Source organism: Amblyomma americanum, chromosome 1 (genome assembly GCF_052857255.1).
Source record: "Amblyomma americanum isolate KBUSLIRL-KWMA chromosome 1, ASM5285725v1, whole genome shotgun sequence".
Lineage (NCBI taxonomy): Eukaryota > Metazoa > Arthropoda > Arachnida > Ixodida > Ixodidae > Amblyomma > Amblyomma americanum.
The window spans coordinates 200596083-200612590 of NC_135497.1; the positions used below are offsets into that span (position 1 = coordinate 200596083).

A 16508-nucleotide genomic window follows, 5' to 3' on the forward strand; every position below is an offset into this window, starting at 1 on the left:
GACATTAAATAATCTCGCGTAGCAGCCGATTTATAACAAGAGGAAAAATATGCCTGGCAGATGAGATAGGACGAGCCTACGGTGAGCCGTAAAAGACCAAACAAGAAATCTCACGGAGAAACGAATGGTTTCGACCAATCAGCGTGAACTCATACGTTTCAGCGAGCAGTCCGTACCTCTTTCGTAAATGAGGTGCGGTAGAAGTGGTGGCGGTGGTGGCAAGTAGCAGCGTCTGGCAGCGTCGGTAGCGTCTAAAGTTGTAGATGTGAACTCTGTATGCAGGCTCTCTGACGACGCTAACGCCTATGGTCGGAAAAGTGTTTTTGAGCCAATTAGTGATAAGAAAAGCCTACTAACAGTCAACGTTTCTGAGGTGAGCAAGTAGACATGCTTTGAAAGCAGTGCTGACGACCTGTGTTCCATAAAAATGCCTATCTCAGATGAAGCTTCCGTTCCTGTCGTGTCATACCGGCAGAAGTATCGCAACCTGAAACGAAAGCTGAAGTTTCTCCTCTACGAAAATGAATGCTTCCAGGAAGAGCTACGGAAGGCGCAACGAAAGCTGCTCAAAGTGACACGCGACAAAAGCTTTCTCCTGGACCAGATCCTTCAGTACGAATCGATCGACTCGTCGTCGAGTGACTCAGACGCTACTGTCTCGAGTGACAGTGACTCGGAGCTTCGTGTTGAACCGCCGCCACCACCGTTCCCTGCCGTAAAGAAGAAAAAGCCAACTGTAACTCCCGTTGAAAGTGCGAACGTGCACCATCTGCCCGTGGCCAGCATATCGATTGCAGCTGTGCCCAGTGCTGCTCCGTCTTGTTCCATACCCATAAAGACCGAGATTGCGCCGCTGCCGGGCAGCACCGTTTCCACTGCTCTGGGTGTTCTGCCTACTTTGGCAGCCAAGTCAACCGTTCTGATGCCCTCCAGTGCATCGCTCAACCCTACGGTCGAAAAGAAAAAAAAGGTAGCCCGGACCTCCAAACCTCCGCCAGCGACTGTATCTGCGCCGCCACATCCAGTGTCAAAGCCGCTGTTGGTCACAGGCGTCAACAAGAGGATGGTAGAAGTGGTCGACGCATTGTCTGTGAGCCGCTTAGACGGCCACATGACGTCGGAGGAGGTGGAGAGGCACTTGGAAGCTAGGCAGGCGCTGCGCGACCTACTCCCAGAAAAGGCTCCGCTTACGGTGCCTGCCGAACTATTCAGCAATGAACCACCGGCAGACCTACTAGACAGTGGGCCGCCCTTGCTTGTGGTCGCCCCTTCTGCCATGGCCTCTGCTGACGCCGAGGGGGAGGAAGACGAGCTCATCACGGGAATGCCGGATTGATCCTTTCCATCACACCACCATACATCGTAAGCTGGTACTGGAAGAGCACACAGCGCAGTGCTATACTTTGTAACCGAATTAAGCTTCAGTCCTTTCTGTGTGTGTTTTTAATCTGTCAGTGGTTTAATCTGTTGCCTGGTTTGCTTGAGCACCTTATGCAGCTTGTAAAATTTCTCGTGTCTAGATTTGTACTGTGTGGTATGGAAGTTTTCAGGTAGCCTTGGCTAAACTGCTGTTCACGCCAGGTGCAACACAGGTTTGTAAGACAAATTTTTTTTGATGTGAAATAACCAAAAGCGCTTTGAATTTTATTCCTCGGGCACCATTCAAAGCAAGCAGTCCTGGCAAAAAAAAAGTCTGGTTGATTCCAGCAGTTTTCACTGCAGTTCACGCAGTGTCAACAACTTGTAAAAAGATGACTAAGGAACAAGCACAGCATATCTTTGCTAAGCGTCAGTTACAGTTTGAGTAGTGCCTGTTTAATATAGAGGGCATGTTGGGAAAATTAGGCTAAATAGCAGTCGTTCACTGTGTTGAAGCAGCACATGACCAGGCCGAGTATGCAAAGGAACGATTGGTTGGGCACAAAAGCTTGTTACAGAAATGTAACAACAAAGAACATTAGACAGCATTTACAAATTTTTTATTCTCAGTGGCATGTTGGTGGCACATGCTCCATGCTGCTTTGTTTCATTTCTCAGTAATGCCACATGTACGGTAATTGAAATGAATGCACTGCGTGTGCAGATAGCTCATGTGGCAGAGGTGCAAAAAGTTGGTTTTGGTTCTTGTTGATGCATGTCTTTGTAGTTCGTTTTTGCGATAGCTTCTCTGAGCTTCAATACAGTTGTAAACTGTGCAAGACAAAGAGCATCAAATGAGGTGCTTTAAAAGGGAAAGACGACATGAGCGTTAAGGAGCTCATGTCGCAGAAAATCCAGCACCAGCGTCGTTGACCGTGAGCGAAAAATCCACTAAAAAAAATTGATGATGGCCTAGCCCTGCTAAGCCGGGATATACGTAGCGTAAGCGTGGCGACATCTGGTTCGGTTCGGAAGAGGTAATATATGAAAGGCGCACATTCACTCATCATCATCATCAGCCTGACTACACCCACTGCAGGGCAAAGGCCTCTCCCATGTCTCTCCAATTAACCCTGTCCTTTGCCAGCTGCGCCCACCCTATGCCTGCAAACTTCCTAATCTCATCTGCCCACCTAACCTTCTGCTGCCCCCTGCTACGCTTGCCTTTTCTTGGAATCCACTCCGTTACCCTTAAGGACCAGCGGTTATCTTGCGTTCGCAGTACATGCCCTGCCCAAGCCCATTTCTTCCTCTTGATTTCGACTAGGATGTCATTAACATGCATTTGTTCCCTCACCCACTCGGCCCGCTTCCGGTCTCGTTAACGTTACACATATCATTTTCCTTTCCATGGCTTGCTGTGCTGTCCTTAACTTAAGCTGAACCCTTTTTGTTAGCCTCGACGTTTCTGCCCCGTAGGTGAGTACCGGTAGGATACAGCTGTTGTGCACTTTTCTCTTGAGGGATGTTGGTAACCTGCTATTCATGATCTGAGAGAACCTGCCATATGCGTTCCACCCCATTCGGCTACTTCGGCTATTTTATCCATATTGCTAATGACATTGCCCTCCGTGTCTCTTAATGCATACATCTGGTTTTTCCCTATGCCTAGTTTCCTTTTCACCGCTTTTAGGCTACCTCCTTTCTTTAGAGCATGCTCGATTCTCTCTATATTAAACTTCCTTATGTCGGATACCTTGCGCTTATTTATTTTGCACCTTTATTCACGGCTAAACATCGAGCCATCATGGCGGAGTGGTAGCGTCTCCGCCTCAAACGCCAAAGGTCCTGGTTGGATTCCCAGCTTCTACACAGGGCTTTTTTTATTCACCTTTGTGACATCACTGCTCCTCGTGCATGCGCAGCACGGTTCTCTAGGATGCACGCGAAACTGATCAATCTCGGCCAGTGTAACTGACGCTACAAAATCCTCAGAGAAGCAACCTAGGAGGTACGTGGGCCACCTAGGTCACGTGACTTTGTGACATTATCACAACCTGCACACCGTGGCATGTGGCAGTTAAATTAATGATTGGTTGCGAGAGGTTGGTGGGAGAGCAACCTGAATCGCACAAATCTCACCGGTAGCAGCACCTGCCATTGCAGGGCAGTGGCACATCGCTTAACCACTGTATCACTGCACCAGGAATGGTATGAGGGCTTCCAGGGATCATTGAATGCTAAGTAGAGAATGACCTATTCGGCATATATGGGCATTAGCGCTTTAGCTACGTCATCATACCTTTAAGGCAGAGCTTAAGTGTCCTTTCCAGTTTTACTTCCAGTAGCTGCACTGCACATATCTCAAGCCTTGTTGGAAAAAAAAAAAGTAAATGCGTTTGAAATTGTGCAGCTTTGTTTGTTTATTAATGTCCAGTATTGCATGTTTGAGATTCGTGTGTCTTTTAGTGCCCTCTCTTGCCATTTTGAAGGGTCTCGTTTCTTGCTGGCGGTCGCACCCATGTCTGGTTGTTGTCATAAAAATCGTCTATAACTCATTGAATTCTTTTTATAAAAGCAAAACAGGCTGAAGAATGTAGTTTAATAATGTGGCATCATCCAGCTGCATGGAAAGTTTTTCAGGTGGGAGCAGTTGCAAGCATTATAGAAAACTAGAATGAAAAAACAGTCTTGTACATGCCGAAGAGATCCCAGCTGGCGAAGGATTTTTACTGAAGATATACTTCAGCATGTGTGCTTTGTGGCAGCTGAACAAAGCTTCAATAACAGAACCATATGCATACAGTAAGGTGTGGTGACAAAATGTAGAGAACACTTTCTATATATACCTCACAGTAATTCTAATACAACTTTGCCAAGCCCTTGACAAAAGTGCCAAAATCTTTCTGAAGCCTTGTTGAATCTTCCACGAAGTCCTTCAGAATTTCTACCAGCCATTCAAAAATATCTGCAGACGTGTTCCCCATGCAGGCTCTATCCAGAAAATGAATGACTGTTTTATAGCGTATCACTGTTCATGGCTAATTTCATCATATTGTGACTGACACAGAGCCAGAAAGTCTTGTCGTGAGATTGCTTTATAGTAGGGTTCAACAATCATTAGGATGAGTCTGCAAACATTGTCTAGTAATAGTGCTTTCATCAGGTTGCAGAATCTGACTCTCGGTTCAGGTGCACTTCATAACAGATTGCACGCAATGGTGACTGTAGGAGGCCAAACTGTTAAAAAATTAGGTGTTGATTTCAGGCTACTTTCACAGAAAACCATGCACAAATTGTTCAACAGCCCTGTGTTCTCCTCCTGTGCCCTGTCCATCACCTAATACTTCAAATTATGCTTCATTTCAGAATCTATGTGGTGCACTGTGGGTGCTGTAAGTGCATGGGTCTGTCAGCATTGGGGCAGCAGTGCTGCTTCCCTGGCAAAATGAAACTAGAACAGGATTCAGAAGCATGATTTAGCCTTATTTAAATTGGCTAATCGTGTCATTTGCTTCTTGGATTGCATCATACAACCTTTGTCCGTAAAGTTTCGAGACTGATTTATTTTCTTCTCTAGAAATGATTCCCCAAAACAAATGTTGGTGCGTATGTGTAGCACCATCTTTTCGGGCTAACCTGAGCTATTTATGTTAATCGCTGTGGCAGCCGCTAGATAGCACTACATGTAGAAAAATACGTTGTCACGAGTTGTCTGTGCATTCTACTGTGAGTGAATGTGGAGAGATGAACATCCACCTCGAACGGCGTGTAAACATAAAATTCTGTGTGAAACTTGGCAGGACAGCCACACAGACGTATGAGCTCCTTTGTGACGCTTACGGCAATGAGACATTATCGTGGGTGCGAGTTTTCGAGTGGCACAAGAGGTTCGTTTCAGGGAGAACTCCGGTGGAGGACGACACAAGGCAGGGGCGCCCTTCAACCTCACAGATAGAAAACAACGTGGCTCAGATCAGGGAAATCGTAAAACAAGACCGCTCCATTACAGTCCGCTGGACAATGGAGCCTTCTCCACGATAACACAAGGCCGCACACTGCTCACAGCATGACAAAATTTCTCTCCAAGCGCAGCATTACTCTACTTCCCCACCCGCCATACTCACCTGACCTCTCCCCATGCGATTTTTTCTTGTTTCCTCATGTGAAGAGAGCCCTAAAAGGTCGCAGGATGGGGAGCGTGGAGGCCATTCAAGACGCCACGACAAGGGAGCTGACAGCCCTGCCAAAAGAAGCCTTTTCCTACTGTTTCCAAGACCTCATGAAGCGTTGGAAGTTGTGTATAAACTGCAAGGGAGACTATTTTAAAGGGGTGCTGCACAAATGATTTCGATGTTAAACGCATTTTTTTTAATGGACTCAGTCTCTGAACTTTATGGACAATGGTGGTATGTATGTCAGAAGCATGAATAAGTGATGCCACGCTATAAACCTATGGGCGATGTGTGTGTGTGAGGATCTGCAAGTTACAGTTACAAAAGCTTGCCATTGTGTGCGAGTTTTCATCAATATTTTGAGCTCATGTTTTGTGGTTGCTGTCGTCGTAAGTCATTGACAGTGTCATGGCAAACTGCTGTGGTTTAAAGCTTAGTAGCTATGCTTCACTGAGGCCATGGAAGCTGGTTTTTTGTGGTTTTAAAGAAGCCCCCTAGGTGCTGCTGCATGTCAGATTCGTTTGATGTGTGTCAAAGTGCTTCAAGTTTTGCTGGAACACAGTAAGATGTTTTCTGGGAATTTTTATATTTCAGATACTGTCAGCATCAGGAGGATGAGGAGGAGGTGGTGGCTAGCACCAAGCGCTCCTTGCTTGGTAATGCAATGCTGGCGATTGCTTTACTTGGTCATTACCTGTTTCAACCAGATGTGTTTTGAAATGTGATCTGTGCCTTGCCTTTGCTTAAACACACTTGATGCTATTGATAAATGTGAACCACAACATACAGAACTTAGGTTAATAGCTTGCATTCTATCCAGGCCACCTGCCAGACTGCCAGCCCGACCCAGCACCCAGTAATGCTGAGCATCACCGGTTTTCCAGTAGATCAGCATCCGCAAGAAATTTGAAAAGTAGCCGAGCCATCCCTCTTCTTAGTGTCCAATGCTGTCATAGGTACACTCTGTCATTTGTACTTTAGTAGTGTCGCTGTACGCTTTAAGCTATTGGAGGAAATATCGCACTCCGGAGGCAGTTCTGTGCATCTCAACACACAATGCCCAGCATCACTGTGGAACTGGCACATTGTGCGTTACATTGGAGTGACCAGTGTTAGTTTGTTGTGCCACTGTATGCTTTAAGCTGTCTGAGGAAACACTGCATTCTGGAGGCAGTCGGGGCATCTCAACACACAATGCCCAGCATCACCATGGAACTGGCACAGTGTGCGCTACAGTGGATTGGCCAGTGTTCGTTTGTAGTGCCACTGTAGAGTTTGTGCTCTGATTGTGGATGTGATGTAGCAGGGTTGCTTCCATTCCTGTTGAGACCCTTAGGTATACAAAATTGGTGCAGTACAGCCCAGAGGGACCGAAAGTTGTTAAAGCGGCTTGCCATGAAAGATGCAAAGTATCTCAAAGTGCTTTTGCACTTAGCCTGAGTGTGAACACTTCACAAGCTAGGTAGTGAGCAGTGTGACTGCCTAGTATGGCTGTTTGTAATGGGAGCCATTATCAATTAATGCTAAAACCAAAAGTGTGCAGCTATTTGACCGTGCAGAAGGTATAGTTGGCAGCATTTGTCAAGAAGATACCACAAAGCCATCCTTGAAGATATGGAGATGATTTGCGAACCTCCTCTCCAAGTGTTCCGGGACAGGGGACTTGCTTCTCTGACAAGTGTGGATGTGATGGATGTTTAAATGGCAATGCGTGCTCTTGAATGACCATGGCAGCTGTACTTGCTATTCATTACGTTTAGTCGTCGATTCTCTTTAACTGTAGACATTTTCTAACATGCAGTTTTTTTTTTTTGCATCAAAGACAAGGACCTGCATGTGAAAACTGTGTGTGCCATCTGTGCGAACTTGGTTCAGCAATAGCAGTAATGTTGCACTCACGGTGTATGGACTGGATGCCTGACATATAGCTAGCAACTCGCAGTAGCAGCAGTGCCTTGCCAGAATGCTTTGTTTTGTCATACTGAGTAGCAGTTTGGCTTTGGTCAGAGTCGACAAAGCATTGGAGGAAAGACACGGGTGAAGAAAACAAGACAACATGAGTGCAGTGTTCACGTGTTCTTCTCTTTGTCTGTGTCTTTTTTCTGCGCTGTTTCATTGGCTGTTAACCTACCAACAAGCTCAGACAGCTATCTCAGTACCTTAGTCAGAAACTTGAATTCAGCATTCTTGAGGAAATTTTGTGGGTTGTTGCTGGCAAGCGTTTAATGGCCACAGACTGTATATACGAAGGAATTTAGGGGGAATATGGAGTAAAATTTTCAAAATTTGTCTAAAAAGTACCTTTATAGATTATTTTCGCAATTTATTTTTCAACTAATCAAGAACTTGCCCATGAAGTTTCATTCTGATCTGTAGAGTCAAAAACTGGGAATTGGTCATGTGTGCTGTTCTTTTCTTGAAGAGCTGTCTGTGAATAAAATTCTGTGAGTGCATTTGTGATGCTTTGCAGGAACTGATCAAGAGATGACTATCCTTGTTAGTTAAAGTACTGATAACCACTTTTTTCGGTGCATACAAGTAGTCTGCAGAGAATACAAGGAAAATATGCTCGAATACAGATTTTCAGCATACGAAGTTTGAAAGCTTTTTTGAATGAAACATATTTTGAACACTTTGAATAAACATATTTTGAATGAAAAGTTACTTTTGTTGAAAAACGTTGTCCTTTTTTTTTTTTTAAGCTTTTAAAAATGTAATTGCACATGCTTGAAACTTTAGTCTGGTTTTCTTAGTTCAGGCTTTTTCACCACATAACCCATTCAGGAAAACTATCATTCCAATACAAGGCAATGAATACATTACATGAGTGTACTTTCTGGAACAACACTTTCTGAGAAATTAAACTTAAAGCTTGTTTTTGGAGCCTTTCTTGTTTTGAACCCCCTAGCAGACTTGGATGAGCCAGGCTCGTCTCAAGCTGACTGTCATTTCTGACTTAGAGAGTCCAGCTTGTGTGTTTTCTGGCACTCTGTGTGAATACATTACATGAGTATGCTTTCTGGAACAACACTTTCTGAGAAATTAAATTTGAAGCTTGTTTTTGGAGCCTTTCTTGTTTTGAACCCCCTAGCAGACTTGGATGAGCCAGGCTCGTCTTAAGCTGACTGTCATTTCTGACTTAGAGAGTCCAGCTTGTGTGTTTTCTGGCACTCTGTGTCCGGTTTAAGGCAAGTAGGGCTCGTCTAAATTTTTTTTTTGTTTGCCGATGGATGACAGCATGAGTACTAAATGACCATTTTGGTAGCATTTAAGAAAAAATGAAAAGATAGTCCGCTTAGGGATTAAAAATATTTTCAAAGTGCAAAAGCACAAAAACAAAGTGGGCCCTTCATGGGGATGTTTTTATTTCACTGTTGTTATTTCACTTCTTTTTACAGTTGACTACCAGAGGCCCGTCTAGACTCGTTGCACAAAAATGAAATCCCGTATTTTCAGAATGATACTTATCCTAGCAAAGTGCATTTACTGCCCCCTTCTAGCATATATAGCTCCCTTTAAAACCGCACAAAAGGAACAAACCTTTGCAAAAGTGCACAGCTGGTATAGCTGCATCCTGAAAATTTTATTCAAATTGGACGAGGGGTTCAAGTTCTCACGTTTTAGCTCCCTCATTCAGCCTAAGTGGACTCCATCGAGATCTGCCTTTGTTGAGCTCGTGCTGTCAGCATACAGGCTTGTTTCTAGCACAGAAAGGCGCTTGTTTTAACCCTTAAGCCTGGATATGTACTTGTCCATTATTTTTGTAACTTTGACTCTAGTTTTTAAATGGACTGTTGCTTGCAATGTGCTCACACACACTGCTGCAGGCCTGTGAAGACACTTGTTCATTTCTACAGGCATATTGAATAGTCTGATGCCTCTTTACAGCTATATTATACACTTTTTTAGATTACAAAGGTGTGGGCAGTTCTCAAAGACTCTCTGCCTTTTATAGCCAGTTCTGACTGCAAAAATACCCTCCAAGAGTATGAGAGTGTAGTGTACAGTGTATTAAAAGCACCTGGTTTTTAGATTGCATGTTATATTTTTTCTTGTATTAGTGGCAATTTTGAGTGCTTGTGCCTAACACAGTGAAATTTCCCTAACCTGAAATAGTTACATTTTCTTCTTTATGCCCAGCTCATTGTCAGAACCGTGTGAAAAGTGGCTTGAATGCAGATGGCTTGCATAAAGCCAGATTTTCATTTCTTAGTTTGGTTCTATTTGTGTCCAATATTTGGCTACACCGTAACCATTTCTTGAGACATTATGTGGCACAGTGCGTAATAGGCTTCCAGGCTACAAAAGCCACGCAGCCTTTTAACCTGTCAAAACTTTTGTTTGAGCTAGTTGGTTTTTGATAAGACCTTTGCAATGCGGAAGTGATGGGCTAGAAAAGGAACAAAAAATTGTATGCAACAGCGTGCTGATGAAAAGCCTCTTGATCTTATTTTCCATTGTTCGGTCTTTTCAAAGTGAACTGCATAAATAAAATTTTGCAGTAAAGGAGAAAGGAAGCAAGCAGGCTCCAACCTGCAGGCCTAAATATATGGGAACAAATGAATACTACAGTTTTGCAAGTAGTGTGCTCAGTTCGAAACGTGCCGCCATATTGGGCACTGGGCGACTGGGCTGCATGAGGCAGCTACTAACATCAGCTTGCAGAACAGGAAAGAGTTGAGGTGTGAGGTTGGCATTGACAACATTCTGCACGCCGATGATTTTGAGGAAATGAAGGGCACATAACTGGCTCGATCCCTGGGTCAGTGGACGCCTGCTGAGAGAGGGATGTGGGCTGCATGCATTAGCGCTGACAACGTCGTGGCACTGCAGCAATAGGCCACGGCGCTCACTGAGTGACCAACCTCTCGTAATCGCCATTACCTGCCAGGGTGGCAGGGCGGGCACGCTAACTATCCAGTGTTTGCGGAATGCACTCAACATTACAGACGCCAAGCCCCATCTCTCGGCTAGATCACGTGGTCAGGCAGCAGCCGCGGCCCCGGCGCAGTGACGGCGAAGTCACATGGTGCATAGCTATGGCAGCGGCTAGCAAGGATGTTCAAGGTCAAAACTGCAGCCCACGGCGGAGTTGGCGCCGCTAGACCAGTAAAGCTTCCGCTGTAAAAGCTGCATTCGGGATGAACTTTTGTACTGCGCAGGTACCTTGCTTCCTCGTGACCGCTTTCTTAAGGCGACGCCGCTGCACATGCCAGCTCACGACAGAAGTTTCTTCGTGACTAGTCGAGCTGCCAGCCATATATTGCAAACGACTTAATTTTCGCGAGGAGATAACTTTTGTGTTTATTGCGAATCGCAAAGACCTCGCAAAAAATCGTTAACACGAATACTTTGAGAAAGAGAGTACTTGCGAAAAGACCATTTGCAAAGCTCCAGAAAACCAAAAATCCTTGTTCACAGACTGTGTTTTCACTTTCTACTCTGCCCACAAAAGTGGTTAGCGCGAGGAGACGCATCCACCAGCCTGTATTGCATTCTTTTTCGAAAAGGAGAAAGGGGAATGGCCCTTAATCTACGCGAACCTGAAGCCTCAACGGTTGCTACCAGCTTTCAAGATCCAGTGTAAAGGTATAGTTGTCAAAAGGGTACAATGGTTCATACAAATACCAGGCTCGACTTGCTTCACGTGTTCGCACCGTGACTCTGAACACAAAAGGTGAGATCGTGAGTCAGTAAAGAGAGAGAGAGAGAAGGTTTATTGACGGGAAAGGCAGAGAGGTTGGCCTGAAAAATAGATATCTGGCCTGCTACTCTGCACTGGGGAACGGGAAGAGGAGAAAAAAAAAAAAGTCAGTAAAGATCATCGTGAGACACTACGTGAATGAAACTGAAGTTGTGTGTCACTCACTAAAAGTCCAACTTTCTCGTGTGACAGCAATACAGCCGACGCAAAAACCTTCACATACGTGAGAATTCAAATGGTCCACCTCAAAAACTCTGCGCGCTACTCCCGATGCCAGCTGCCATGCTTCGAGCCGCTTCAACTGCTTCAGTGTTTAAGAAGGCATACGGTTATGGCTCATGAGGGCTTAACGTCCCAAATCGATTCAGGCTATGAGGGGCGCCGTAGTGAAGGGCTCCAGAAATTTCGTCCACCTGGCATTCTTTAATGTGCACTAACATCGCACAGTACACGGGCCTCTAGAATTTCGCCTCCATCGAAGTTCAGCCGCCACGGCCGGGACCGAACCCGTGTCTTTCGGGTCAGCAGCCGAGTGCCATAACCACTGAGCCACCGCGGCGGGTTTTGAAAAGGGCTTACCAAAATTTGTTGCGCACAGTGCGAGATTGATGAACAAGCCAAGAAAAAAATTATTAAAACTACAAATTTAGTGCTTGCAAGCGGATGGCCAGCCGTCAAGGCTAGTACGGCCTTTTGCCGTACAAGCGCATTCTAATGTGGAATAAATGTGGTTTCATTAATGATGATAATGAATTTTTATGGCGCAAGGGCAGCTTTGGCCAAAGGACGTCATGGCACAAGGTAGTTTTTCATTGAACAAGGTGGGGTCAGAGACCCATTTCCCAAGCATTTCACCCTAAAGAAGCCGAGCACCAGGCGGGGGAAAGCTTGTACCCATTATCACCGGTGGGTACCCGGCAGCACTGGGGATCGAACCCCGCACCTCCCACATGCAAGGCGGATGCTCAAACCACTAGGCCACCGCTGCGGTAGCATTCATTCATTCATATTCAACTACAAGGAGACCAGGTTTACGGATGGTGTGCACAGATGCAAGGGGTCGAAGCATTCAAAAATGATGGAGCTACTGTCGATGGACCACATATATTGCAAAGTTCCTTCCGTGCTTATGACAGCACAGATGCGGATCGAATTCTACGAGCACTGGAAAAGGTGATGTTCAGACCTTGTGCACATAAATGCTAATCGATATATTTATGAAGTGAATGTGTACCTCATTCACAAGTTCCGTTTTTAAACGTAGGCGATTTGATCATATGTTTTCCCAGATAATACATTTTTTTCTTATTTCTGTTTAAAATTTATCCAAGAGGTTTTGATGATGATGGATTTTTTGTGGCACAAGGGCATCTATGGCCAAAGAGCACCATGGCACAAGGTATTTGCGATTACTCTCAGAGGTTTTACTGTAACAGTTGTAAGCGGTGCAGCAGATAATGCAAAGGTAAACTGTGCTAGCTTTAAATTCTGTTTAAGTTAGCTAATTGAAAAAATTATGCAACAGTGATAGTGCACGTCACTGATTACATAGTATGTTGCAAACTATGGAGCAAGTCATGCAGAAGTGACTTTTCTATTTTTGTTTTCCTTTTAGACTAACATGATTGCGAGAATTATACACTAGTGATGCCACATATCTTTGATCAGATGATGTCGAAGGTTTTGAGAATGATTTATTTGAAATTTGGCAGAGTTCAGTAAAGAAATATTGCATGCTTCTATTTGCTACAGTCCACATCAGTTTTCATCCTTTATGGCTGCAGTGCGTTTCCTCAAAATTATGGTCTAAACTTCAACTGCAGACTATTTTCTGCATTACACAAACGGTGGACTGGCCAAAATACTTCATTCATGTGTACAGTGCTCTTCACATGCACAACTCTAAGGTGGGAGGCTTATGAACAGTTGCCTTTCATACAACCGTTAGTTCCTTCATATCACCCTCCTCTATTCTTGCCACAGGTATAGTTGGTACATGTTTAGGAACTAGTCCCATTTATTAGCACGTTTTTATTATGCCTGAAAAGCAGTTCTGAATGCCTGTTATAGAGTCTAAACTGCACTGTTTTAAAATGCCCAAGTGCCTAGCCTCTTACAAGAGCCATTGCTCAACAGCTGAAGATCCTTGACACAAAGAGGAGTTGCACTAAAATTTGGTATACGAAAAATCTGATGACTCCAGAATAATCGGTAGTGAACTGCAACAGTTGTGACGCAACTGAAAGCTGCGAAATTATGTTAGGTCTCAGCATTTGTGACGCAACTGAAAGCTGCGAAATTGTTAGGTCTCAGCATCCATTGCCAAGCTCAGTGTGCAGAAGTACCATAGTACAGTAAAATTGAGACATAAGCAATCGTTCCATAGGGTTTCATGTGAAGCGGTTACATTACGTTACAGAAAAAATTTCTTCTGGCCAGGGCAAACTTTTAAGCAAGCACAGTGGCAAGAGTAAACTAAGTGGTTCATATGACTTGGCTAAAATGTATGCCTGCACATTACATATAAGCAAATTCATATTTTGAAATTTGGTTTTTATCTAGCTTTACCAAGGCAACAGTATTCTACCCCATTGCTGTCATACTCTTTTTTGCTACTGCAGCGCTGTGTCCTGTGGAAATGGAGTCACTCATGGAGCACTCAGTGGAGGGCCCTATGATCACACAAATTGAGTTGCAGAGTGCATTGCGAAATTAGCTTCAACAGCAGCCCAGAATAAACGTTCATTTATTAGAAGTTTGCCTTAGTCAAGCCACTGCTGTCGATCACAAGTGAAAGGCACCTCTATCGTGGATGACAGTAGATTATTCACACCATGGAAGTACCACCACTTACTATTCGTTGTAGGTCTATTTAAACTACTGGCAGAATGTGGTTCGAAAAGTTTTGCTTTAGTTTTGGCAAAGCTCTCACAAAACTTTGGAAAGCGTTTGGTAAAATTCTCTCGTGACCTATGCAGGAGTGTAGACATACAGAAAGTACAGGAGCATGCAGGACGTTTACACAGTTATGGTTGGATACAACCCAAGAACAAGGCGGCAGATCCCCTCAAAGGAGGCCCCTGCCACTCCCTGCAATTTCACGCTAGCAGGCCAAAGGGCATTTGCCATGACCTCACCAGATTCGATCAACGCCATTGGTTAGAGAGCTTCCTTTGAGGGGAATTCGCCCCTTCGTTCTCAAGTTGTATCCAACTATAGTATGTACCATCAGCGTCATATTAGACTCAAACATGTCTGAAAGGCAAGTACAAAAATATTAGCTGCTGTATAAGAAAGTGCCCATGGCTGGAGCGCAATCGAATGCATATGTTGATGGAACAGCTTCATTAATCTGTGCAAGCTTGCGAGTTGTGGTGGAATTCATGCTTAACATCTCCAACAGTAGAGTAGCAGTGATCACCGTGTCACTGCATGGACATGCTCTCACCACTGTCATGGGAGCCTTAGCATTGGAGCCTTAGCATTGGAGCCTTAGCATGGGAGCCCTAGCATGGGAACCTTAGCATGGGAACCTTAGCATGGGAACTTCACCTGGTGGCACATGTGCCACTTGATTTTGTTGAAGTACATAAATGAAAATGTGTAACGTGTGTAATGTAAACCAAATTTTTTTGCGGAAAACGAGATCTTCCACACCAAAAAAAATGCACAACTTTATTTGCATGCAACAAAAGCAGTGCTTGCATCTCTGGCAAGAAACACAGGAACTGTTACAATATTTAGTCTAGCAGTTTCCTAAGTTACATGAAGAAAGCAGACTATCATAAGTCTGCTGTACTATATTACAGACAAGTAATATGCACTGGGAAGAGAATAAAACATGGCACTGTACTTTTCATACTACGAGTAAATGACTACAGAAGTGTAAGAGCATCAAAACGAAACTTTGGCAGCAAAAAGCGATTTGGTTTATAAGGCAACAAACTAAAACAGAAAAGCAGAACCTGTCGCTCAGACACATGCTACAGTACCATACTGACTACCCTTAACAACTGAGCATTACATGACGCAAAACTCCAGCAACCATCAACAAAAACAAAACTGTAAGGAAATAATTTCATGTTTCTGGCCAGGATGTGCAGCAATAATTTTTTTTAATTACAGGGCTCAAACAGAGTTCATGCTTTGCAGTGATGCAGAAAGAATCAGCAGAAGAATTGATTATACTTGTTGACAAAGTACAACCATGAAAAGACACCAAACACATGCAGATGAAATCCCTTGAGGTCACAACTGTAAACAACACTGGCAAATGCTTTTCCTCGATATGGAAGAAGAAAAGCATCAACTGCAGATCAGAGCAGTTGATGCGCAGGAAATCTGAAAGCATCCACAAGCAGTGCAAAAAAATCTGCAAGTAGGTTCACTATGTTACTTATTGAACCGAGGAGAAAACGATAGAAAGCAAATTTTTAGAGTTTGCGGCTCACGTAAAGTTGTCTGCAAAGCTCAGCAAGAGAAAAGCAAAGCAACGCTAGTTAAATATGCTCGTAGCATTTAAATTCACTGCAGCGTTTCTGCTTCTGTCCAGGAATTTTTTTTTTTTTTCTGAAACCCATGCTACAAATAAAGGCTCATGGACTCACTTCTGATGCGCTTTCTTAGGGAGTGCAACACGTAATGGCTTTTATTGCTTTCATTTCTAGCAGTGAGAAATTGCTGTCATTTTAACCATTACACAAATGCTGCTCTTAAGACGGACCTGTCACTATATGAAAATGCACCAAGTATGCAACAATGCAACAGGGCTAAAAGATGTGGCAGGCATTACAGAACAACCATTAAGCTAAATATCCACAAAAAATGAGAAAAAGAATGAAACAAATGGGCTCTTGGTTAACCTCGTTTAACCATAATTTTAAATGCAACAAATTTATAAAGGTAATAAGCATACATTTAAAGAAAGTTGTTTTCCTGTATTCAAATTTCATGATGCATGAACTATTCACACATACCTTTAATAGAGACTATTTCTGCTTAAAACTAAATTTTTAAAGATTATTTCAGTGCAACCTGTATTGGTGCTTGCAATTCTTACTGGGGAAAAAAAATTAATGGCTACACAAAGACTATGTTGAAGTTTTCACACATGGAATGAATCGCTTCACTGTGCACTTAAGAATGATGCAGAAAAGGCAGAGTACTGTTTTGCGAGAACTGCACATTACTGCTGTGCCCTGTTCTAAGTACAATGCGTGCCACAGTGCAAGCAGACAACAAAACCAAAACTTAAAAGCATAATACAAAGA

The 16508-nt window shown here is 43.8% G+C and overlaps 1 protein-coding gene across 1 annotated transcript; it reads left to right on the forward strand.

Annotated features, from left to right (window-relative positions):
• The first annotated feature begins 6 nt into the window (after nucleotides 1-6).
• Nucleotides 7-8198, forward strand: LOC144114494 (uncharacterized). The gene is made up of 2 exons (XM_077648278.1): nucleotides 7-1362; nucleotides 6355-8198. The coding sequence occupies exon 1, from the start codon at nucleotides 428-430 to the stop codon at nucleotides 1334-1336; it is 909 nt and encodes a 302-aa protein (XP_077504404.1). The 5' UTR covers nucleotides 7-427; the 3' UTR covers nucleotides 1337-1362; nucleotides 6355-8198.
• Nucleotides 8199-16508: the final 8310 nt, after the last annotated feature.